Source organism: Adelges cooleyi, unplaced genomic scaffold (genome assembly GCF_023614345.1).
Source record: "Adelges cooleyi isolate 19-005CV unplaced genomic scaffold, UGA_ACOO_1.1 ACOO_flye_CR_arks_rails_tigmint_CR_PRNA_14, whole genome shotgun sequence".
Taxonomy (NCBI): Eukaryota; Metazoa; Arthropoda; class Insecta; order Hemiptera; family Adelgidae; genus Adelges; species Adelges cooleyi.
The window spans coordinates 907,741-932,981 of record NW_026095795.1 but is presented as its reverse complement, the minus strand read 5'-3'; the positions used below and the strand labels follow the sequence as shown (position 1 = coordinate 932,981).

The 25,241-nt window shown below is 28.8% G+C and overlaps 4 protein-coding genes and 1 long non-coding RNA gene across 6 annotated transcripts; 4 read left to right on the top strand and 1 right to left on the bottom strand.

The window, feature by feature from the left end:
* Positions 1–631: 631 nt before the first annotated feature.
* LOC126848002 (uncharacterized) lies at positions 632–3,642 on the top strand. Of its 2 annotated transcripts, none has more exons than XR_007687189.1 (3): positions 632–877; positions 3,186–3,453; positions 3,524–3,642. It is a non-coding gene; the product is annotated as an uncharacterized LOC126848002 (long non-coding RNA). The 2 variants fall into 2 exon arrangements; XR_007687188.1 differs by lacking the exon at positions 632–877 and adding an exon at positions 2,369–2,589.
* Positions 3,643–4,256: 614 nt separating this feature from the next.
* Positions 4,257–5,822, top strand: LOC126847954 (signal recognition particle 9 kDa protein). The gene is made up of 3 exons (XM_050588402.1): positions 4,257–4,563; positions 4,906–4,974; positions 5,553–5,822. The coding sequence occupies exons 1-3, from the start codon at positions 4,495–4,497 to the stop codon at positions 5,646–5,648; spliced, it is 234 nt and encodes a 77-aa protein (XP_050444359.1). The 5' UTR covers positions 4,257–4,494; the 3' UTR covers positions 5,649–5,822.
* A 1,363-nt stretch (positions 5,823–7,185) lies between these two features.
* Positions 7,186–11,166, top strand: LOC126847949 (MARVEL domain-containing protein 1-like). The gene is made up of 5 exons (XM_050588393.1): positions 7,186–7,586; positions 8,971–9,116; positions 9,206–9,379; positions 9,449–9,547; positions 9,635–11,166. Exons 2-5 carry the CDS (start codon positions 8,985–8,987, stop codon positions 9,764–9,766), a joined length of 537 nt encoding a protein of 178 aa, XP_050444350.1. The 5' UTR covers positions 7,186–7,586; positions 8,971–8,984; the 3' UTR covers positions 9,767–11,166.
* A 2,654-nt stretch (positions 11,167–13,820) lies between these two features.
* LOC126847945 (cytochrome P450 4C1-like) lies at positions 13,821–18,602 on the top strand. Its single transcript, XM_050588388.1, has 5 exons — positions 13,821–14,177; positions 17,092–17,307; positions 17,419–17,707; positions 18,206–18,282; positions 18,387–18,602. The coding sequence occupies exons 1-5, from the start codon at positions 13,821–13,823 to the stop codon at positions 18,600–18,602; spliced, it is 1,155 nt and encodes a 384-aa protein (XP_050444345.1).
* Positions 18,603–21,906: 3,304 nt separating this feature from the next.
* LOC126847980 (cytochrome P450 4C1-like) lies at positions 21,907–23,999 on the bottom strand. Its single transcript, XM_050588457.1, has 5 exons — positions 23,895–23,999; positions 23,268–23,553; positions 22,697–22,773; positions 22,403–22,592; positions 21,907–22,315 (listed from the first exon to the last, which is right to left on the bottom strand). Exons 1-5 carry the CDS (start codon positions 23,997–23,999, stop codon positions 21,987–21,989), a joined length of 987 nt encoding a protein of 328 aa, XP_050444414.1. The 3' UTR covers positions 21,907–21,986.
* Between the last annotated feature and the right edge of the window lie 1,242 nt (positions 24,000–25,241).

Sequence of the window (25,241 nt, the reverse complement as noted above, 5' to 3'; positions counted from 1 at the left end):
ATTACAATACAATTTAAGTGCTGAACCTTATCTTATCTTAATATATTTAATATTTGTGTCAAAAAAATTAGAAAACACTTGAAATTGTTTAAATACTAGGTATTGTTTGAATAGTAAGTGTCACCATAATTTATCAAACTAAAACTTCACATTGTCCTTTCCAGATAAAAGCGAACAAAATTAAGTAGGTATATATTTTTTATGGGCATTTTTAATACTTTATTTTTAAGTATTTTAATTAAAGCTTTGAAATGTTCTTTTTTGCCCTTAAACGGGTTTTAAGCTTTAATCAATAAATAATTGTGTTGGCCAACATTATTGTTAATTTATTAATCCGGTTTAAAGACACTTAGTTGTTATTATCTTAAAGGAGACGTGAGAAAAGGTAACACTTTTAAATTAAGTAAAAGAAAATTAACTCAAATGAATAAACAAACAAAGAGATATAACGTTCATATTTTAAATGGACACAATAACAAAAACTGAATAATTTTAGAAGATACCCGTGAGTATACTCGTTAACTTCCACCACTTAATTTTTAGCACTTTATTGATAAGCTCTTTCCTTCATACCAGAAATCTGAGACTGACCTGGAATGTACACTGTACAATCATTACACTCTCTCTTCTCCGCCTTAAACAATAATTTCATGATCTATTTCCTCCACTCTTGAAAGTCATATAATGCTCTTCCCTGTTCCTATAAAATGTATTTACAACTTCCAACTTACACGCCTGCGCAGAATCAAGTACACTCTCTCCCATATAATGTGTCTCTCTCCAAAATCATAACCTCCGTGTACTCTTTCATAGCCAGTCCAATCACTCCTTAAATGTTCATTCATATCACCACCGGTCACAATGTCCTCCTTTTCAGGTATTTCTTGCACTACCTCGTGAATTTACACTTATAATTACATTCAACAGTCAACACTTTATTATTGCCTAGAATTAATTTAAGTTTTCTTTTTTTTAAATTCTTAATGCATATAGTTATACAGGGTGTTCCAGCATGAAAGGTAAGTAATAGGTGATTGAACATCTGGGGGACCCCCAAATAAGCCCTCCGTTTTTATTTTATTTAAAAAAAATAATGACTTAAAAATAAAAAAAATTATTCCCTGTTATTCAGTGCAAAAAGCTCACCTTAAAAGAGGGGTCACATCATTTTCAGTCCCTTTCGGCCCCTAACTCAAAAAATGATAAGAGAAAAATGATTAGAGACCAAAAATAAATAATAAGTGATAAAAGATAAATGCTAAGACATAATTGATATGAGATAAAAGAAAAGAGATAATTGGTAAGAGATAAATTATGAGAGATTAGAGATAAATGGTAAGAGGTACGTGCTAAATGATAAGAGATTAGAGATAAATAATAAGAAACAAGAGATAAGAAATAAATAATAAGATATTAGTGATAAGAGATAAATGATTAGAGACTAGAGGTAAGAAAAAAATGATAAGATGCGTGATAAGAAAAGAGTTAGGGGCTGAAAAAGACTAAAAATGATGTGACCCCTCTTTTAAGGTGAGCTTTTTGCACTGAATAACAGAGAATAATTTTTTTTATTTTTAAGTCATTATTTTTTTACTTATCTTTCGAAATCTTCAATTTTTTACTTATCGAAAAAATAAAATTGGAGGGCTTATTTAAGGGTCCCCCAGATGTTCAATCACCTATTACTTACCTTTCATGCTGGAACACCCTGTATATATATATATATATATTATGCATTACAATTTATGAAAACTATGTTATTATTTGTAGACTTTTGTGTAATTTTTATACCTTCAATATTAGATAATACGCTATAAGAAATTGATTTTATTTTGTAGGTATGTGTTAGTCTATTTGTCATTAGTTATACATTTTGTGTTATGTAAGTATTAATAAAGATTTATTTTGTAGTAGTAAAATCAATGAGTTTATTATCTGACCTCTAAGGAACAGAATTATACGTGTAAGTTGCTATTTGTTTGATTTGTTAGAAAAAGACTATTTTGGTATTTTGAGATTTAAAATTGACTTACTCGAAACCATTATCGACTTTTTTTTAATTGGAATTTCATCGATCTTAGAAACACCATTGTGCGATGAAGTGATGTGATGTTTCAATTGCTTTTCTGATGTAAACGATTCTAAACACAATTCACATTTTTTGACTACCAAGTTGTTTGTTACTTGCATGTTGATAGGCGTCGTTTTATCAACTTGTATCAACGATTCAAAGCAATAATCTTTCATTTCATCAAATTCATGTTTAACGTTAATCCCGTTGATCATCTCATCATCTCTATGAGTAAACAACAGCAAATTTTTTTTTTATAAATTAGTAATGGTATTTTCTGTTTGGAATGTAGTGATGGGAAATTATGACAATTTAAATTAATAAAAATTGTCCTAAAAAATGTGTAATTATTGAACATTTTTCTCACCCGTGTCTTTTACCGGCAGCTTTTTTTGGGGGACTTTTCCGGGCTGAAGAGATCATATTACAATGCGATGGATAATTAAATCTTTTTGAAGTTGACTAATTTTCGACATTTGGCCATCCCGAAAAATTTATGGGTCCAGAGCAAGAACCAGGTATCTCCACTTTTTATAAAAAAATTGTTTTTTTATGGTATAATGTTCATGGAAAAATGATTTACCTTTTCGTGCATCAAACAATAAAATCGCACAATTACCTACAAAGATAATACAAAACGCATTTTGTCCCGACAATAGTGGTAAATGAGACAATGGATTTTCTTTTGGCAGTGGCTGTGGCATTTAGTTTTTATTTAATTAGATCATTTTTTGTACCTTTTTTTTGTAATATTGTTGATTTTCTTTTGAAAAATTGTATATGTTTTTCTACAATAACATTAAGCTACTAAATATTTAAGTCTTTTTAATATTCTCTAGAGCTTTTATCGGCTTTTAAAACGTAAATAAATAAAACTTTAAAGCTCTGGGAAAAACTATTATTTAATATTTTTGTAAACTACCATATTAAACATATTATATCCTAAAACATATTAAATGTGTGTCGTAAGTTAAATTGATTCTGTCATAGGATGATAACAGGTAGACCTTACAGATAGGCCTTACAAATTATGTCTAATTTATTAAAATTATGTGTATACGATTTTAAATCCTATTAAAATTAAATTGGTTTGTTTATTTTAAATATTTTACAGAAGAAGATATGGGTGTGTCGTTCTTTGTTGGACCAACGTTTAGTTACTGGCCAACACATCTTCTACCTAGTAACTAAAGCCAGAAGCTTCCAAAAGCCAACACTAGAGGCAATGGAAGGAGCTTTTAGAAATATTTAGTTGTTGACCTGGGCATATAGTATTTGGCCTTGCCGAGAATCGGCTGCATTGACCAGATATGGAACACCTGGTCAGCAACGTATTTAGCACAGCAGAAGGGTTAACCATAATTATTTGCACACCTTCAAATGTATGATTATTAGTAGTAATAATATAATTGAGAATTATTAGTAATATTTTTTCTTGTTGTTTGTTTTTAGAATCATCATCAATACTTAAGCACTAAGCAATAACAGTTGCATTTGTCTAAAAACATTTGACACTAACACTGTGAAAAAAAGCTGGCCTGAATGATTAATACAAATTTACTATTACTTCCATTCTTCTTCTTCTTTAAAACATTGTTTTAAAAGGTATAACATTAAAACGTTAGTTGTGTTTTCTTTTTTCTACAAGTTCAAACTGAGTTAAGCTCTCAGAATATCATAATAATAATAATAGTCTATAACAGCATTTGTTGTAGTTATAACAATATAAATTTTAGCTTGGTAACCATTTTTTGATCGCTGAATAAAATCGAGATTGTAATGTTTATTAATCAATGAAAAAAGGGCTTATTTATTACGATAAAGAGATCAAGAAATGTATGCAAAATAGTTAGCATGTACTATAATGTTAATAATTATTATTACTTTATAGAGTAATATTATAATTTTTTTTAATATAAAACCTACGTAATAATAAAATTTAACAACAGAATTATTGTATTTAAATTGTTTTATTCATTAATATTAATTCTTAGTACTTTGTTAATAAATTCACATTTATTATAATTTATTGTTAAAATATTTTGAAAAACAATTTTTACAGTCAGTTAGGTCATGACTATAGTGACAATATTATTGTATGTTTATTTGGAGGTTGTGATAAGTGCTGTTATCAGTTATCTGGTTGTCGGTTCTGTTATCAATCATCAGCCTAAAAGGTGATAGCCGACATGTCTTCTAAATAATTGTTGTGTGGAGTGACGTGACTTACATTTTTACATATAAATTAACGGATTCGGGATTAACAATAACAAACTATAGTTGTTATTTATTATTGTGTTTAAACTGACTTTTTCTATTTATTTATTAAATCGTCATAAAACCCAAGTTTTATAGGCATATTATTATTTTTGATTAATCCCCAGTGATAGTTAAAGTTTAAAGTAGAATTCATCTGTTAAAAGATGTATCTTAAGACGTGGAAGGAATTTGAGAGTGCATCGTACAACTTAATTCTCAGAGATCCGACAAGGGTAATTTTAAATAATTCAAGTTTAATATATTAGACCTGAAATTGCTTAAATAAATCTATTTATATATACAAGGTAGTCAAATCTAACATTTAAATACTAACATTTATTTGAAAATATATACTACGAAATTGCCAGTGATTTCAAAGAAAATTAATGTCTTATGTTTAATTTGATCACTCAGTAGAGAATGTATTACTGTAAATACGTTTACTTTTTCACACACATTATTATTAATTGTTTTGTTATCACATATCGTTTAATTTATTTAAGCTTACAACTGTGTACAATTTACTTTTACATTAGTATATTAAGGAAGTTAATCGATACATTTTAATATTTTAGGTTAGATGCACTATGAAGTATGGTCACAAAGAATCGACTGTATCGCTTAAAGTAACAGACGATATTACGGTAATATACAACTTTGTCATATGAAAACTACTTATTTTAAATGGATAATAAAGTAATTGTTACTAAAAAAACGAGGGTCTTATTTTGCCTCAATTATGTAACATTGCCCTAACATTATAGTATGTATTAATTAAACTCGTTTAACATCATAAGAAATATACAAAGAGTCAAATTTCATAAAAATTGAGGTTAAAATGCAAAGTCACTTCCCAATATGCGTACTAAACACATTTAAAAAAACAAAATATGTTTTAATTGATGTCTTAACATCTCCTGTTAAGTGTTGAATATTAAAAGGCTGATTTTTATTTATTATTATTTTAATTTGTGTGCATATGCGCATTTGTATTTTTACTTGATTATAAGTTTTCTAATAAATTTTAACTAATAACTAAATCACAAAATGATTTGTGTCTTAAACTGTGCTTGCTCTCTAACTTAACAGAGTTGAGGCTGTGTTTATTTAGACTGCTTGTGTTTAGATTTTTTTTACACATAAAAAATTTAGATTCAAAATAATAAAAGCTCAATATTTATTTTTGTTTATTTACTACATTTTTTTCTCAATTTTTTTCCAGTGTTTGCAGTTTAAAACATCGGACATTCAATACGTTAAAAAAATTGAAGTGTTCTATTCGACTATTATGCGACAAATAACATCATCTGAGCTATGAAAATACAACCGACAGTATCTAAGCAATATGATGTATGTTTATTTTTGATCATGTTAAATATTATGTATTTAATATAAAACTAATGTAAGTCAATGTAATATACGGTTTTTTAAATATTGCAATTTGAACACATTCCAAATATTTATGTAATATAAATTTCAGATATCTAACTGATTTGCTCTTCTTGTTTTTTAATAGAATGTTTATTGTGCTAAATAATAATTTCAGTTTTAGCAAATGACCCTTATTTAATAATATTTAACTTGATTTGTTTTCTTTTTCGATTAACTTTAGTTCATTTTTTGTTTTTGTCGATACAATTAGTCTCAACGTTAATGTAATATTATCAGGACAATTTTGAAAAAGAGTATTGATTGAATGTTCAAGGGGATGTTTAAAGACATGGAAATAGAATTTTATGAAATAGATCAGTTATAGAATTTATGGTTAAAGTCACAAATGGTTGGACCGATGTGTTGTGTGCAAAGCGAAGAATCGTTAAAGACAGCTTAAATAAACGAGAGGACAGTAAAGTGTGACCAAATACGACCAAATGAAGAAATTTGTTAAATTTGTTATTCCTTAGAAACAATTACAGTCCAGTGGTTGTTATGTTTTGTGTCGGTACAACGGAACTACTATTATAAAAATTTGTCAGGCTTTCACGCGGCACATGCGACACTTTAAGCATACTACAAAATATAATTGCTGGTATCGTAATGAAATATATTTTAATATTTATAGAATTAACTAAATCATTTTAGAACTTAAGTGTGAAGTAACTTGTATTTTCTCAAAAGTTAGGCAAAGTGATATAATATCAACTTTTGCAATTCTACCACAAAACTGTACTAGTACGTATACAAAAATTACAATTATTCTAAACTCGTGGTAAACACATTCATTTTTATACTAAAATTAAATACAACATAATATGTGTATAGACATTCGGTAGGAAAGCTAGAACCTAATGCCTACCTACATTAAAATAAAATATTTTTTTCAGATAAAGAATAAATACTATACTTTTTGTTAGTCATTAAAAACAATAACCGATGAGCAACATTGCTCACTCATTTGTGTTTGCTCTTACTAATACAAAAACCAATGTGTAATTTTCATTGAAAATTGTGTACACCTACAAATGAAGCGCCACAGTTTTCAGAGATAAGTAAAATATATAGATTATATTCGTATAAAAGAGTGTGTGTAATCGAACTGAGGCCCCTTTAATTTGGAAGTCTCAGGCACAGCTGCTAATTATTATATTACACAGTGATTGTGCTGGTACTGTCGTGGTTTAGTTATGCGTTAATTAAATAGGTGTACTGTATGTTTTGAATTTTGAGTAGTGTATTAGCTGTTATTACAGTGTATACGCCGCCAAGATGTGTACTGTATAGATTGTAGACACTAGATAGTGCAGCAGGCAGCTGTTGCTGTTTTGTATTTTAGTTACTATGTAAAACTGTATTGCCTTGTTGTGGTGGAAGGGAGCTGTTTTGTTGTACACCCACTCTTGAGATTACACAATAATAATATTATACTGTTGCTATAGTTGCTACTGTGTCGACTGACCAATAACCAGGCGACAAAGGCCATTGCCCAGTATGTACTTAAGCAAAAAAAAAAAACCAAGCTATCATACTGTTTTGATAGTGATCCAGCTCGTCGGTGGAAAATCGAAATAATATTGATAGTGGCAACAACAAACGTATAGAAAAAAAAAAAACCAACAGTATATTATATTAATATTATAGCTGTGTACACCGTCCAGACGTGTTCGTGTAATAATATTATAATACATAGGGTCTTAACTGCAATCCAGTGATAAAAGTGTTTTTTTTGTAGTGTTTAAAAGTTCACTTGTTGCCTCTTTTTACGTTCAACGTCGTATTGTTGTTTTCGGAATTATAACAAAAATCTAAGCAAGTATAAGTAAGTAGCAAATTATTACGTTATCGCGTTTTGCCATATTTGGTAACAAAATATGTTGGGAGCGCAGATGAGTAATTGATGGTACCTAATGACCAGTAATGGACAAATTTTAATTAAGTATTTAATAAGGTATAAAATGTTTTTTTTTTATATCTATTTTGTATCTTATACACACAAATCAAAGCTAGTTTTTGATATTTTTAATACTTATGTATACTAGAAATTTTGATTTATTGGTAGGCGTTTTTGCTTTAAATCCACCGTGGAGCAATTATTAAACATTCTGCGTAGTCAGTTTTGTACGTCAGAAATTCGGGTGCATACGACCTTTTAAAACTAACTAAACAATTTTTTAATAAAAGTAACGTTAATTATTTAGTTTTTTTTACTTATAATTTTATTTTACCAATAATTGTAATTTATATCCATTGATAAGGTGGTACAACTATTTCAACAATTATTTTCTATTTCATGTTTAAATAGTGTAACCTAACTATTTTACATAATACATTTTTAATAGTCATCGGAGATGTATTTTCTATTTGTTATTTTAAATACACCAAATTTGTTACAAGATTTCACTAATTAGTACTTATTGAATCGTACTTAAACTCTAAAGCAGATTTTTATGAATGAGCCATACACTTTATGTATTTATTAAATAACAGAATATTATATTTTATTATAACGTACAGGTGTTTTCAATTTATATTTATTTTTATTATGCTCTTTTAAAGATTTAATCAACATTTCCTTTAAATAAAAATATTGTTTTACATTCGTTTAAAATAATAAAATATTATTTTTTAAATTATTTTATACAATTTGTATGCTAACAACATTAAACAGTATTGTTTGATGAATATTTCATGTAGAACAAACAAATTCTTGTTTCTACAAATATATACTTGCCATCGAATACCTTAGGTAAAAAATACTGACGACTATAAGTTAAATAAGTACACACCTTCCAATTCAAAATTAAAAACAAAAAAAAACACACTTTAAATGTATATTATTTTCAATTAAAAAAAAAAGCATACTAACTTTCAGATATATATTTAAATAAGTCAATTATTTGTTTTGAGGTATTCTTTGAATATAAATGTATTAAACTTTAGTTGGACAATGTGGAAATAATAATTCTTTACTTTATAATGAGCTTTCCTTTGATTTTCTTTAAGACTTAATTTTTATATTTATGATCTGGAAATAGTATTGTATATTTAAAAAAAACTAAGTCAAATTTTGTACTTTATTCTTTTATCAAAAAACCAAAAAATGTACAACACATTTTTGATTGATTTTGAAAAATAATATTTATACTATTTTAATTGTTTATGATTCTTCTTGTGTATTTCTTAATTTTAACATTTATGTTTAGTACGAATCGACAGAATGGCCGATCCAGGTTTTCCAAATCAACACACAACCACTACAACGGTTACAAATACGGAAGTTATTACAAATCTTAGATATGATAATACGTACTTATACACGCTTGAGGGAAAATTGAAAATTGCCCAAATCGTAAGTGTAACATTGATGTAATTTGGCTTGATGATGAACATTTTTATTTACAATTAAAGTATTTATTACTTAATGTTTTTTTTTTTTAGGCTTGTGTAATTCTCAGTCTTATAGCCATTTCATTTTCCACTTACAACATGTGGTACCAAAATAGTGCTGTGACGTCAATATCCATGTTTGGTTTCTGGTTTTCGTTGTTCATGTTGGTATTCTACTTGTTCCATGTGGTCGAAAGCTTCTATAAAATACCATGGCTGAAAATCGTAAGTCGCAATCTTGTTGTGTTGTCGATTCAAAAGAAACGTTACGTTACATTTATTTTGAAATTTTAGGAAATGATCTTTAACGCCTGTTGGCCAATATTGTATATAATATCTGCTGCAGTAGCTGCTGGACAAACGGGTTTAAATTTTAGCTATACCTTGAGTTTGGTAAGTAAAAACGGTATTTTATTAATACAAAATCGAATAGACTATTTAATGTTAAATGATACAATTGTTGTATTATTATCTGTTTAGTTCTTTGGATTTGCCGCTATGTTTGCTTACGGATATGACGCACTTTTGAAGTATCAGGCTTTACAACGCGGAGAATTAGCGCAGGGCAATAACGTTGTGCACAAACAAACATCGACAACAGCCACGTACTAAACCAAAACGTAGTCGTCAATAATAATTGACGTACTTCTACGTAAATAATGCACCAAAGTTTTTTTAACGCATCACTAACAACACTGAATTTTTATATTAATAATTATTTATATTTAATTCATTATTGTTGAAGCATCACAATAATTAATATTTTTCAATGTTTTGATCACGTAAATTTTAGTACTAATTATGGTATAAATTTAATATGAAAATAAGTAGAAATCTTCATCGTCATCGTGTGAGCTTAACGGGTCTTGAAGATCCAACGCTGCCACCATGAGGTGAATAGGTTTCTAAATAAATAAAAATACTTGCTCTGTTTCGATCATTCGCACTTAATTGTCAAAACAATTATGTACACAATCATTAAGAGTAATAGTTACCTATTTAACAAGCTAACACCATATTTTTACACATTGAATCGAATTATGTTTTTTTTTTTTTAAATATTTTATAACTTGTTATTATATTGTAATAGAATTATTTAATATTTATGATAACGATCGTTGTATATCGAACCACAAATTACTGCTTAAGATTTAAACGTTGACGGACTTAAATATTACTTACTTCAATTTGCTTAGTATTTATGTGTCTAGTATTTACCGGACTATATTATTTCAATTCGATAAATACTAATCACACAATGTGAACTTGCAAATGTCATGAAATAAGTACTTAAAATTCAATACTTTTAGTGCAAATGTTCGCTGTTACTTAACGTTTCATACAATTGATTATGGTTATAAATATTTTAATTTTTTAAGGTATATTATGTTATTACTCTTTACTAGTCATTTTAAAAGATCGCTGAAATGTAATTTTGTTTTCGACCAGTTTTTCCACCGATTTTATTCAAACCAAAGAAATTGAGTATTATTTAATATTCATTTTTATTCACACAAATAAAAAGTTGTTTCATGAAATTATAGTATAATTATATCTATGGAATTAAAGAAATTCATATATTTTAGAAACCGAAAGGTTATTTCATGCAATTAAGTTTATCGCCGATTGTTGTCACGGTTTATTATTGGATTTGTACAATTTGTTGATTTGATCATCATTTTAACGTTAAATTTTAAGCATGAACCTACTTAATATATATTTAATAGTAATAACTTTGTGTTTTTATAATTTAATATACTATTTTTTTTATAACAAATCAATATAACGATAATATTATATTCTAATGGTAACACGGTGCACGCGTTTTTAACTCTGATTAAATTATTTAATTTTTTTAAACTCCTATATATTTTATTGTTGGTTAATAATTATTACATATATAATATATGAATGATAATCAAAAGTATATATTATTATTTATTATATAATTTTTAACAATTTGTGTTATGTATCCGATTACGATGTGTCAATTTAAATTTGAAAAAGTAATGTTATAATATTATTATTGTTTAATTATTGTTTATTTATTCACGCAGCTATATCATATTATCATATTTTACTTGTAATAAATAATACACGGTACAAAATAAAAACATAATACAATTTTGTTAATTATTTAAACCGAAGATGTGTAATGCATGGAATTCACTTTAAGTAAACTGTATCGTTAAACGCAGTAAAATTTAGTTTAAAAAAATTGGCATACTTCTCGATAAGGGCTTTAAATAGTCTCAAGTGTTCTACTTGTATTTTAATTTTTATAGTTGCAGTTTAGTAATCAACAAGCCTAATGCTCTGTACTAATTTTAGCTTCGATGCGTAATACCTAGAAGATATTTTATTGCTGTATAAATCTTAAATGTGTGTAAGTCTTCTCCGTGTACAAACAAATATGTTGGTGAAAATTAAAATCCAATTTTTGGTGAAGAATTGCAGATGTAAGTTCTCAAATATCGACTCCCCTTCTATATATACTAGATTTAATATAAACATTCCATTTAAAAGTACGGTAGGTAATGCATCGCTTTTGAACATTATACTGGTGGCCTATATATTGAGGTACCAAAATAACTGCAGCAGCTACGCCTCAGACACCACATTCTGGAATTTAGCCCAGTTATTATGTTTAAATAGCAATAATAAAAAAATTAAGTATATTATTCACGTTTATCTGGGCGGTGAAAAAGGTAAACATTTTTCAAAAATATGGAGCAAAACTGAACAAATTATTATAATATGAATGATATCTCCTGCAAAAATATATGTTTTATTTATATTCATTTAATTGTTAATTAATTTAATTTCTAAATTTACATTTTTTTATTAAATACACATTTTTTGTTTGACGGGCATAAAAATAAAAAGAACCCATACTGTTAACTCACTTTTGCACCTTACTGTATCTGTATAAATATAAATATACAAATAAGCATTGAATCAAAGCGTTTACTTGAAAGTGATTTTATTCGTTTGAATATTTATTAATAAAAATTACATTGATCCGATCCATAAAGACAACTCATTACAGCTAGGCAAGTTTTAGATGTCATATATTATATTTAAATTATACATCTGTACATAATTTTAATAAAATAAAGCATATACATGTTACACATTGATCATTAAAATAGACAATGAAGCGAAATTTATATTAACGTCAAATCGTGTATTCCTCGACTTCCATTGGTTGGTTGGAGAGAGAACTGATATGTCCATTGCTCGTCTTCCATTGACCTGTCATTAACCCTGAACTTGTCGGTCAAAACTTATCGCATCGATTTATGATTTATGACTTTTAAAATATTAAACAAGAGTAAATGCACAAAAAACAGTTGTTGTTATGTTGTTACCTGTGAAACGAGAATCTTTGCTAAGTAAGCTTGTATTATTATTGGCCAGCATTATTAATTGGTCGTTTTGGGTAATTTAAATATAAATCATCTCATTTTTTGTGTGTAGCATTTTGTTTTTTTATTCCTATTCACAGCAAGCTCTTAATGTTACAGTCTCCATTTTTTTCAATTTAATTACCATACTTACTTGATTTTTTAAAAATCAAGAAGGCAATACGATTTTTTACTAATTAATTCTTGCTTGTTCAAACCCAGCTGTAATTTTTACTCAATTTTTAGACGTTTGACATCAACGAAGAAGTCATATCGCTTTCGTATGATCAAATCTTAAAAATTAGTCAATTTTCGTTACATACAAATATACAATATTGTTATTTAAATGACAAAATAAAAATATAATATTTTAAAACTAACCTAATTATATTATTTTCTCTTCTCTTTTTGGAACTCTACAATAATATCATCTGTATTTATTTCGTTTAGTAGAGATCTCTCTATGGTCATTAATGCTAAAGCGTTCAAGGAACCTAAAAGTTAATTATCTATCTATCTACTTTGGTCTTTTAGTCCATGGATAAGTTAATCATTAACATCTAACCTACACATTCATACGAATGGTTAATCCAAGAGGCAAAACCCAATAATTAGACATGCGAATATTGTTCTCTCTGAGGAAATTACTATAATTATAAACAAATTTTTTAATTCCTAAAAAAAAGCCTAGGTATTCTTCTTAGACTTTAATGTTGAAAATTGTTGAAACAGTCACCATTAACCTAACCTCTATGTACCATATACATTCAATTTGTAGAATTACTTGTTATGGTTATTGAAACATAAAATGAACAACTGTTGAATAGGTTAGGTTAGGTTAGGTTTAGCTTTGCGATACCACAGAATAGACTAAATTTATGGTTATCTTGGTTATACCAAGTTTTTGTTAGGTTAGGTTAGGTTAGGTTAGGTATTTACCGAACGAGTACAGTGACATGTGATTAAAATCGTATTTTTAATATTAGGATGGATACGACTAGGGTTGATCGTCTGTCTATAAAAACGTATTGACATAGTCAATAGTTATCCATTTTCAATTTATATTTTTTTTGTCGCTGGTCGAAGAATAACTGTGCTGCGCTATAGTAACGGTTTTGCAATCAAACTTGTCGCGGGAAATGATTGTTATTATCATTTTCGAAACATTTGCATCCAAGTGTACATGCCATTGTACTGGCAAACTATACAAAATGCCGCCTTGGCGATTTCTGTGTGCCTTTCTAGTACAGCTGCAATTGATGATTTGTTTCATATCAGCGCGGCCTGTGGGTTACCACCTTAGTGCTGCTGAACAATCCCACGACGAATCGGATACCACAAGCAGTCTGTTACCAGAAGTAATTACAACTCTCATGCCAGAAGTACCTGTACAGAGCACCGCTTTACCTCTGCAAAAAGAACATTCTTCTCCACCAGCGACAACTGATAATTCGTTGTCCAAAAAACTCATGAACAAAATACTGTCAACCGGTCGTGCCACCACCAGAAAACCTCATCGCTGTGACGATCACTGCAAGATCAGCTGCTCACAAGTCTCCACAGAGGCATTGGACTATTATGATAGTTGCCGAAACCAAGACAAGTATGAAACACGAGTTCTTGATTTATATATATATATATATATTACCGACAATGTTGACAAATAGGCAATGTCGTCGTCAATGTCTTAGGTGAAGTTGACAGTCCTCACAATGGTCAGGAAAAAATTGCATCTCTTTTTTGACTATTTAACGATGAAATCATATCGTTAAATTTATAATATGTCATGTGTAATATATATCAGAATCAGATATCGTTTCACTAAAATAAAACCAGCCAGTGGTTCCAACAATCGACATTGCCTGACGTGTTTAGGTTAGGTGGTGGTGGTGTGTGATTTTAAGATGGATTAATCCACCTTGGCTGGTAACGCTCATGTCTGTTATCACTGATAAGGGGCTGCTGATAAAGGATTAGTGATAAGCGAGGTTATAAGGGACCGGCGATCAGTATATTTTATTCTAACTAAGTTAGATGTATGGATAACACTGGATTGATCATTTTGAGACCATCTCGTTTCTTGGTCATGACGTGGGTTTGCACTCATTTAAATTTAAAAAAAAACCATTGTCACGTGCTTAGACGTTTTTCGAAAAGTTTCTTTTGTATTTTTTTGTTTTTAAGTACTTCTTCATGTCCATGTGTTACAGTTGCGATGGAAAGCCCGACGAATGTGACACCAGCCGAACAAGCACGTGGATAAGCTACCTTCCTCTACTTCTGGTGGCGACGATCTTGATTATTTATCCTTACTGTTGTCGTGGCCGATCAATGTGCAAGAACGACGATTGTGAACACACAACGGCGATGTTTTCAAATAGTTGCAATTGTGTCGCCAAATACTGCAAAGAATCACAGCTGCTGGCAAAAAAATAACGTAGCACAGTAGTCCCAATGTAATGTTGTATATTATTTTTTTTTACAAGATATATTGTTCAAAGAAATTAACAGATAAAAAATATATATTCCTTATTTGTTTATAATTATATTTATAATGGGTCGTTATACTATATTCAATTTTATAAAGGAAAATTGTCAAAAAGATAAACAAACTGTGTTGCTCTGAAAACAAATTATTTATTTTATTATTTTTTACTATGTAAAAACTCTTACCTGAAAACAAACGACAATTAAAGTCTACACTTAATGTTTATGTCCATTTTTACAATTTTATACAAACTTATATTTCACTCAACTCGTCTCTGTTATCAATCTTTTCCCGGCATTCTCTACTAACTCGTTTTCTGCAGTTTCTTGTTCGCTCTAAGAATTCATTGAAGAACTTTAGCTACACAGCTGTTGTGGTCCTGACCTTGTCACAGTTCTTGTCGTTATTCACTTGCTCGACCAATCCATTTTATGTTTTAAGAATTATAGGCACAGAACCAGAGGGATTAAAAATATCAGCTCTTGTATTTCATAATACAAGGAAAAATTTGCAGGAAGAGGAGCAGGAGAAGACCTAGAACGAGCTGGCTGCAAAATCTAAGAGAGTGGTTACAATACAACACTAAGGCACTGTTCAGTGCAGCCAAGGACAAATACCATATAGCCATGATAATTTCCAACCTTCGATAGAAGAAGAAGAAGATAGTAGCAAATATTAATTTTAATTCGCTAATTAATATAAACTAAAAATGAATCATTACTAATCGACATTTAAATAAAGTTTATCTGGACTAACACAATAAATAATAAATGAAGATTATCGGGCACACTTAGTCGAATAATACAATTTTAACTACGGCATTGTCTTTAGGTACAATTATTTGTATCCCTAAATAGACCTCGACCCAATTATGCTGGCTTTTTTGTTGACATTGTTGAATATTCAATAGTAACAAATAGCACCTAATTACATTAACACGTTAATATTATGCATATTTTAATTCAAATATGAGTTAATGTATGTGGACGTAAGTATAAATAACACCTATTCGAAATGTATTATTATTATTATTATGTTTGTGCTGAATACTTGTAGGAGTGTGTATGGCATAAGAGTATAAATGTAAAGAATGATCAAAAAACCGATTTAGTCCTTGTGTATAACTGCAAAGAGAATTTCAAGTTTTTAATTCAATTAATTGAAATGGTTTCGTCTCAGCAGGTAAAAAATTAATAACTCAACATTTCAATTATTATGACTAGGGATTTAAGTAAAAAAAAAATCAACTTATATTTTTAAAATAGTTTGTATTGGTTAAACGATTGCACTACAATTATACTATCTTCTACAACTTAACCTAACCTAAACTTATTCCCCTCGCCCCTCCAGATTATGCCTATGTATTATATCACTAAAAAAAAAAATCGTTTTTTATGATCATTAAATCATTTTTACATATTATTACGAATGTGCCCAATCGAACACTCGAAATGTTCACCTTATTATTCCTAAATCGATTTTAGTTATAGCACTAAATTATATTAAACAAAACTAACACCATGATAAATAAAAATAATAATTTATGGACTCAATATTTTCAGGTGCTCGGCACAATAAATGATACAAGTCTAAATAACATTATTGTTATACTTACAGCTGTGATATTATTTTTAGTAGTTGTGTATTGTAAAATAGTAAACCGTAGAAACATAGCATTGGCAAATCGAATACCAGGTCCAGATGGATTATTTTTAGTGGGAATGTTACCCGTTTTACTTGAAGGACCTGAAAAATTATTGATGAATATTCTAAACATTTCCAGAGAGTAATTACATATATTCACGTCTATCTGTTACATATTATTATTATTTTTTAATTCTAATTTTCTAGTCATTTAAGAGCAACAGTAATTTGTTCGTTGTCTTTGTAATACAGTTACGAGAACACTTTATTCAAAGCTTGGGTTTTTAATCGCTTGTACATATTTTCGAAAAAACCTGAAGTTGTAGAAGCAGTTCTTACCAACCCTAATCTGTTTAACAAATCTAAAGAATATAATGTGTTAAACGAATCAATTATAGGCAATGGAATATTTTCAAACAGGATGTTTCATTAATGGAAAAAGAACAGGTGAATTGTACGAGAAAAGGGAAATCAAATCAAATGATTGTGAAATAAGCTGTGCAATAGATATGGCGACTATGGAGATGATCGGAAGAACCGCTTTGGGTGTAAAATTTAATGCACAAAAAAACGCCAAACACGTATTTGCGGAGAATTTACATGTCATCCAAAAGGTATCCGCAATTATCAATATTACTAGGTATACTTAATAACTTAAAAGTACTTTACCGACGATATTTTGAGCCGACATGACAGCTCTTTGTAATAAACATTGTGTTTTTTAGATTTGTGAATACCGTGTAACACACCCGTGGTTTCTGAATAACAGTCTGTTTCAGTTGTCGACGTTTAAACGCAAACATGACATTAGTCAAAGTAAAATCTACAATTTTATCGAAGATTTAGCCGAGAGATTAAATACAGAATGGATAAACAATAATACACACAACCAAGGAGAACATGACGAAGAGTGTATTGACCTTAAATCTAAATCGTTTATTGAGATACTGCTCGAAAATGGACATCAGATGACATTTAAGCAACTACGGGATGAAATAATAACTGTTATATTTGGTACACATTTTTGTTTTAAACAATTTTTTTGGGATAGAATTGGTGGCATTAGAGTTGGTCTTTGAAAATGTTAAGACTCAGTTTGTACTTTCATATACTTATAACAAGGTTAAAGTGTTTTTTTAAAAATATTTTTTAACTAACATAAATTCTATGATTAGTCAAATTGATTAAATGGTCAAGATAAAATTTGATAATAATCGGTCGAAACAATTTGTTGAATGACTATATGTAAATATGCATTTTAACATTAATTAACGGTAGTTAACTCAATTATTCTTTTATGTTGTTGTTCGAGAATAGAGAACACGATTGTTAATTTGGTCCATTGCCATAAATTCAATTCAAAATTAAGTTTCAAAACAAAATTGACAACAAAATAATTAAACAATATGTACCTGTGACATATAAAAGCATTATAACGCCAATATCATTAAATAATTCCAAAAAAACAAGGGCTGTATTTTTTAAATTCTGTCTTTTAAAATTTGATTTTAGCGGGTCAAGACACGACAGCTTTTACGAATGCATGTGCAATATTTATGTTGGCTCATCATCAGGATGTACAAAATAAAGTAAACTTTAATTCGTATTCAGTTTTATGAATTCCAAAATTAAATATTATAAATATTCTCGGTAACTAAAAAATGATATATTTTGTATTTCTGCTTATAAATAGGTGTTGGAAGAATTATTGGCAATATTTTCTGCTGGCGACCCAGATCGACAACCTACCTATGAGGATTTACAGAAGATGCAATACTTGGAACGTGTAATCAAAGAAACTCTGAGACTATATACCGTTACTCCCTTGTTTGCCAGAAAAGTCGAAAAGGAAACAATGATTGAAGGCTATTTAATCCCTGAAGGTACGGCCGTAGACAAATTCGTTTGATAGATTGCCACATTTGGTGCTTAAATTTACTAATAAAATTTATGGGTGTTACGTTAAAATAGAAGCGAGAACGTAATCAATTATTGAAACAGGGTTTTGAACCAGAATTATTTACACATTTGGATAGGGGTTTTATGGATAACTGTGTAATCACACATTGGTTAGGGTTTCGTTGTTTTTTAGATTTTAGTTGTATAGGTTTCACCAAAATAATAACTATACCTAATAACATATACCAATTAGTTGGTGCTGTCATGTCTTTCAATATATTTTCCATAATATGTTTAAGCTGTCAAATTAAATATATATTCCACCATTTTTAAAACATTGTTTATTTGTTAGTTTTATATAAGTTCTTTATATCAATGGCATTGTTTAAAAATGTTTTTTAGAGCCAAATAGGGATATTGTGTAAAAGTGAATTGAACGGATTTTATTTTTTTGCCAAAAACATGGCAAGTAAATCTTTTGATATAAATAACTGCTAAACGCATAAAAACACATGTTAGGAAAAAATTAAAACTATTCTCTAAAATTGCATGTACTACATAGGTATAGTATAGAAGCTCAAAAACATATTTGTTTTTTAGTTAAAGGTTTCATTATTTTTTAATTTCTTATGGGGTCTTAGCCCCATTCCTAAATCAAAATCTTCAGCTATCCTCCTTCTCCACCCTTTCTACCAGACTTGCAATGCCACCCTAAGCATCATCATACCCTCATACGAGACTGCCTAGAATACACGTCTGCCAGTATTCAACATAACATCCCAAACTGACTAAAAGATGCACTCGAAGAAAATAATGTACACAAATTTATACAGTTTTTGATATGTATAAAACTGAATATTAATATAACATAGAATTCGTAGTAATAATCAATCACATTGCACATTGTATCTTATACATAGACTAATGACCTAGTTTTTGAAGCCTGGTTAAATAAATCCAAATAAGAAAATAAAAAAAAAATGTTTTTGGGTCTATCTATTATATAATATGTACTACTATAAAATATGTCCAAATTGTAATTTTTTCAACTTTTTATAGGCGTTTAAACAAGACTAGCCCTTTAGCCCAACTATTTTATTTCCCCATCATTCTTAATACTAAACATTTTAACGAGAAATTTCATATTGTCCCCATTTTTGCGTTACACATTCACTTTCTGTTAGAGATAAGACATAAGACATTAGAGACACGAGATGAGAGATTATGAATAAGAGATAATATATTGGAGACATGAGATTAGAGTTTAGAGAGCGTGGTATATGTATTTAATTTTAGTAAAAAATAAATGTTATACATTGGTCATTACAAATCAAAATTTAGATAAACGTCAAGTTTGGTGATGTCGACAGCGTCTGAAAATGTAATTGTAGAGGTAGACAGACTACTGTCTACAAGAAATGCTATCAGCCAAGTAGGTTTGTTTCATTGTAGGTACCTATTATTATTAAACAGCATACTGACAGTCCAGTATTTGTTTTTATTTTTACACTTTTTTCGCTTGAGACCTAGTATTGATAATATTAGTAACCAACATCATATATAAGATAAGTTCTCATAATATGATCTTACTGTTATATATTTTATTGTTAACCACATTTTTCTTACCTCTGTTTGTTCTTTATATCGTAAATGTGTGTACTGAGAAACTGTTTAGCTAACCATTAGATTAAAACAAAATACCTATATCAAGGTATAAAGTATAAACCTCTAAAAAAAATGTATATATTAATCCCTGTTGTTTCGATTGGTAATAAAAGTTGAGTGATTCCAATTTATCATTCTTAATCAGCTTAAATAGAACTGTACAAAATGTAATGACTAATTTGAGGTCACTGAACCCAAAAAATGCGATAAAAAAAATAAATACTGGACTTTAAAGTTCAAAGTTATGAATTGTTTTGTGTTTGACAAGAACTGATATTATAGTTGCTGTATCTCCAAGGATACATTGCCAATAAACAGTCAATATTTTCATGTATTTTTTTAAATTTCTTTACTTAAAAATATACATACATATATTTATTTATTAAGGAATTGTTGTGTGACTTTTCATTGAAATTCAATTTTTTTTTACACGTTAACTCTGTTAGTGTACAGGATTCAACTTCATAGAGTAATACAGAAAACAAATAACATCATAATAGTATAATTTCTATACTAAAAGACAGACCGTCACACTTGAAGTCTTTCAACATTATTTCGAAGCCCTTTTCAAATTGCATTTTATATCTAATTAATGTAGTGAATCTTCATTTGTTGTTGTTCCGAGGTAACTTAATTGTTACACCTGTCTATACGTTGATTTTTAATTATTAAATGCCCTTCTAAGTTATGATTATTTGATACTACCAACTATTATTGTATTTAGAGTCGAGCCATATCGATTGCTGACTTCTGCTACTCTAACCACTAAGTATTGTAATCCAACAATGTTATTTGCACAACAAAACAAGCAATACAATTTCTTGACCGATAAATTTCACTTTTTTTGGTTTTTAAAAAATGTTTGAATTTAACGACTATAGTCATGATGGTGCAGTAATAGTAATGGCAAGTTAAATCTGTTAGTAATAGTGAACAAATCGTTTTATTTTATTTTATAAATTGACGTACAAAAAGTCAATGAGCACAGTTAATACTTGTGGTACAAAGAACAACAATTCTATACTTTGTTAATTAATAAAAAATGCCTTGCAAAATTCTATACATAAGTAAGAAAAATGTATTTTTAAAAACATAAATTATCATTTATAATTAATAATACAATTTTTTAAATAATTATTTAAAACACTTGATATCATTTTCCAAACAAGTAAAGCCCGGTTATTTAGTGAACTAAAAAAAATGTATATAGACAGCTTAAACAGTTTTTAGAAAATATATTGAAAGATGAGACAGTACAATCAAATTGGCATAATTTGTTGTTAACCAAAACCGATGAACCTAAAATCCAAAAAATAACCAAATAAGGGTTTGCCCTAAATTTATGTAACCATATTGATTTAAAACCCTGCTACAGTAATCGATTATGTTCTCGCTTCTATTTTAACGTAACACCCGTCGACAAATTTTTGTGTTATCGCAAACATTAAACGAAGATTTTCTGGTAACACCAACAATTTGTCATTAGTTATTAAATATAGATATTATTTTTGTTAACCAACACCGATGTATCTAAAATCCAAAAAATATGATAACACAATTATCCAGATGAAACCCTTATTTGAATAATAAGTAATCATATAACTAGCTCCGATGTATCTAAAACCTATAAAAAGAACGAAACCTTAACCCATAAGATTACATATCTAATCAAATAACCATATCCAAATATGTAAATAATTCGTGTCCAAAACCATGCTACAATAATTGATTATGTTCTCGCTTCTATTTTAACGTAACACCCGTCGACAAATTTTTGTGTTATCGCAAACATTAAACGAAGATTTTCTGGCTTAGGACACTTATCCGACGGATAAAAACGATAAGACCTGACCAATGTTGAGATTACAGTTTTTATTTGAAGCATTGCATATTTCATACCAATGCAATTCCTGTAACCGCCACTAAAAGGAATGAACGAATACGGATGGCGACTGCGACATGCTTCGGGCAAGAAGTTGTCTGGATTAAACTTTTCTGGTTCCGGGTAAAATTTTGCATTTAAGTGTAAAAGCTGAGTGCAAATTACGAACGTTGACCCTGTAGATATTTTTAAAAATAAATTTTATTAGTAAATTTAAGCACCAAATGTGGCAATCTATCAAACGAATTTGTCTACGGCCGTACCTTCAGGGATTAAATAGCCTTCAATCATTGTTTCCTTTTCGACTTTTCTGGCAAACAAGGGAGTAACGGTATATAGTCTCAGAGTTTCTTTGATTACACGTTCCAAGTATTGCATCTTTTGTAAATCCTCATAGGTAGGTTGTCGATCTGGATCGCCAGAAGAAAATATTGTTGATAACTCTTCCAATACCTATTTATAAGCAGAAATACAAAATATATCATTTTTTAGTTACCGAGAATATTTATAATATTTAATTTTGGAATTCATAAAACTGAATACGAATTAAAGTTTACTTTATTTTGTACATCCTGATGATGAGCCAACATAAATATTGCACATGCATTCGTAAAAGCTGTCGTGTCTTGACCCGCTAAAATCAGATTTTAAAACATAGAATTAAAAACATACAGCCATTTTTATACGCTTGTTTTTTTTGGAATTATTTAATGATTTAGGCGTCATAATGCTTTTATATGTCACAAGTGCACATTGTTTAACTGTTAGGGAATTGAATGTTGTCAATTTTGTTTTGAAACTTAATTTTGAGTTGAATTTATGGCACTGGTTCAAATTAACAACATGTTTTAATATTCACGAATGGCGATTCTCAACATAAATAAATAATTAATTTCAATCCCCGGCCCTTAATTTTCAATTTTTGCACTTTTTTCGACCGAATATTATCAAATTTTATCTAGACCATTCAATCAGTTTGACTTATCATACATTTTATGATAATGAAAAATTAAAAAAAAAAAAACCCTTTAGCCTTGTTATAAGTGTATAAAAGTACGAACCTAGTCTGAATATTTTTAATAGCTTACACCAATTCTCTCCAAATAAAATTTTTCAATAAAAACGTACCACTTATAATAGTTGTTATTTCATCCCGTATTTGGTTAAATGACATCTGATGTTCATTCTCGAGCAGTATTTCAATAAAAGATTTAGATTTAAATCCCATACACTCTTCGTTATGTTCTCCTTGACTGTTTATCTTATTTTTCAATTCTGTTTTTTTTCTCTGGACTAAATCTTCGATGAAACGGTAAATTATACTTTGGCTAATGTCATGTTTACGTTTATACGTCGACAACTGAAACAGACTCCTGTTCAGAAACCACGGGTGTGATACTCGGTATTCATAAATCTAAAAAACAAATTTTTATTACAAAAGGCTGACATGCCATGTCACAACACTTGCATGTTTGGAAAATAGAGCAGGGAAAAAAAGAGGAACGGAAGTTAAACAATTTACTTATGCAATTGTATTCAATAAAATATGTAATTTTTTCTTTTAAGTAATTTACGAAAAAGCGATTCCTATTATTTTTAGATTTTTTATAAATTAAGTTTAGATTATAATTAAAAAGGTGTGGCACTTTTTTTTTGTTGACTATCTATTGACCCCCAAAAAATATCTGGCCCTGAGTCTTAAATTGTATTATTCTGGGTCTGGTTTGCAGTAATGACATTATTAAATATTAAAACCTTCAAGATGATACGTGAATTCTCCACAAATACGTGTTTGTCGTTTTTCTGTGCATTTAATTTTACACCGAAAGCGGTTCTTCCGATCATCTCCATAGTCGCCATACCGATTGCAGGGCTTATTTCACATTCATTTGAATTTATTTCCCTTGTTTTGTACAATACTTTGCACAAGAATTTTGCTTCCTCGTAAAATATTGGTACGAACGATTTAAGCATCGAAAACTTAAAACCCGCAGCTACCAATTTTCTATAAGCATAAAAACATATTACAATGATATTTGATAGTAGGTAGCTTTGAAGGAAATATTATAAATATTAGTGAATAACTAAATTCCTAGAATTTAAAAGTCAAGTATTAATAGTTGACAATATATTTTAGAATGTGTTATACATATTGACGCTATATTATTTTTATTTACAAATTTTAAAGTTTTGTTTTTTCTATAATTATAATAATATAAAAATATGAGAGTAAACTAAAAAAGTTCACCTGTTCTTTTTCCATCCATGAAACTTATTGTTTGAAAATATTCCATTGCCTATAATTGATTCGCTAAACACATTATATTCTTTAGACTTCTTGAACAGATTAGGATTGGTAAGAAATGCTTCTACAACCTCAGGTGTTTTAGAAAAAATGTACAATCGATTAAAAACCCATGCTTTGAATAAAGTGTTCTCGTAACTGTATTACAAAGACAACGAACAAATTATTGTTGCTCTTATATAGGTAAAAAATTAGAATATAAAAAAAAAATAATAATATGTAGTAGATAAACGTGAATATATATAATTACGTTCTTAAAATATTAAAAATATTCATTAATAGTTTTTCAGGTCCTCCAAGTAAAACGGGCAACATTCCCACTAAAAAGAATCCATCTGGGCCGGGTATTCGATTTGCCAATGACGTTTTTCTTCGGTTTACTGTTTTATAGTATAGAACTACCAAAAACAATATTACCGCTATAAGTATAACGATAATGTTATTTAGGCTTGTACCATTTATTATGCGTGACACCTGAAAATATTATGTCCATAAATTCTTATTTTTGTTAAATATAATCTAGTTCTATAAATATTATATACTCATAACATTGTTGAAAAAAATAGGTCATCTTTATGAAAGTATCACATGTATACCTTTGTGTATGAATAATCAATATGTACTAATATATAGTTTAAAATAATGACTCTATTCCAAGAATAGACGAAGTTGAAGATGGATTTTGAAAGCCAGACAGAGTGACTAATTCATCAACTACATTATTAATATTACTTATTGTTCATTAAAATATTTGGAAATTATAACCTATTACGGTCATTATACATTTTGGCAAAAAA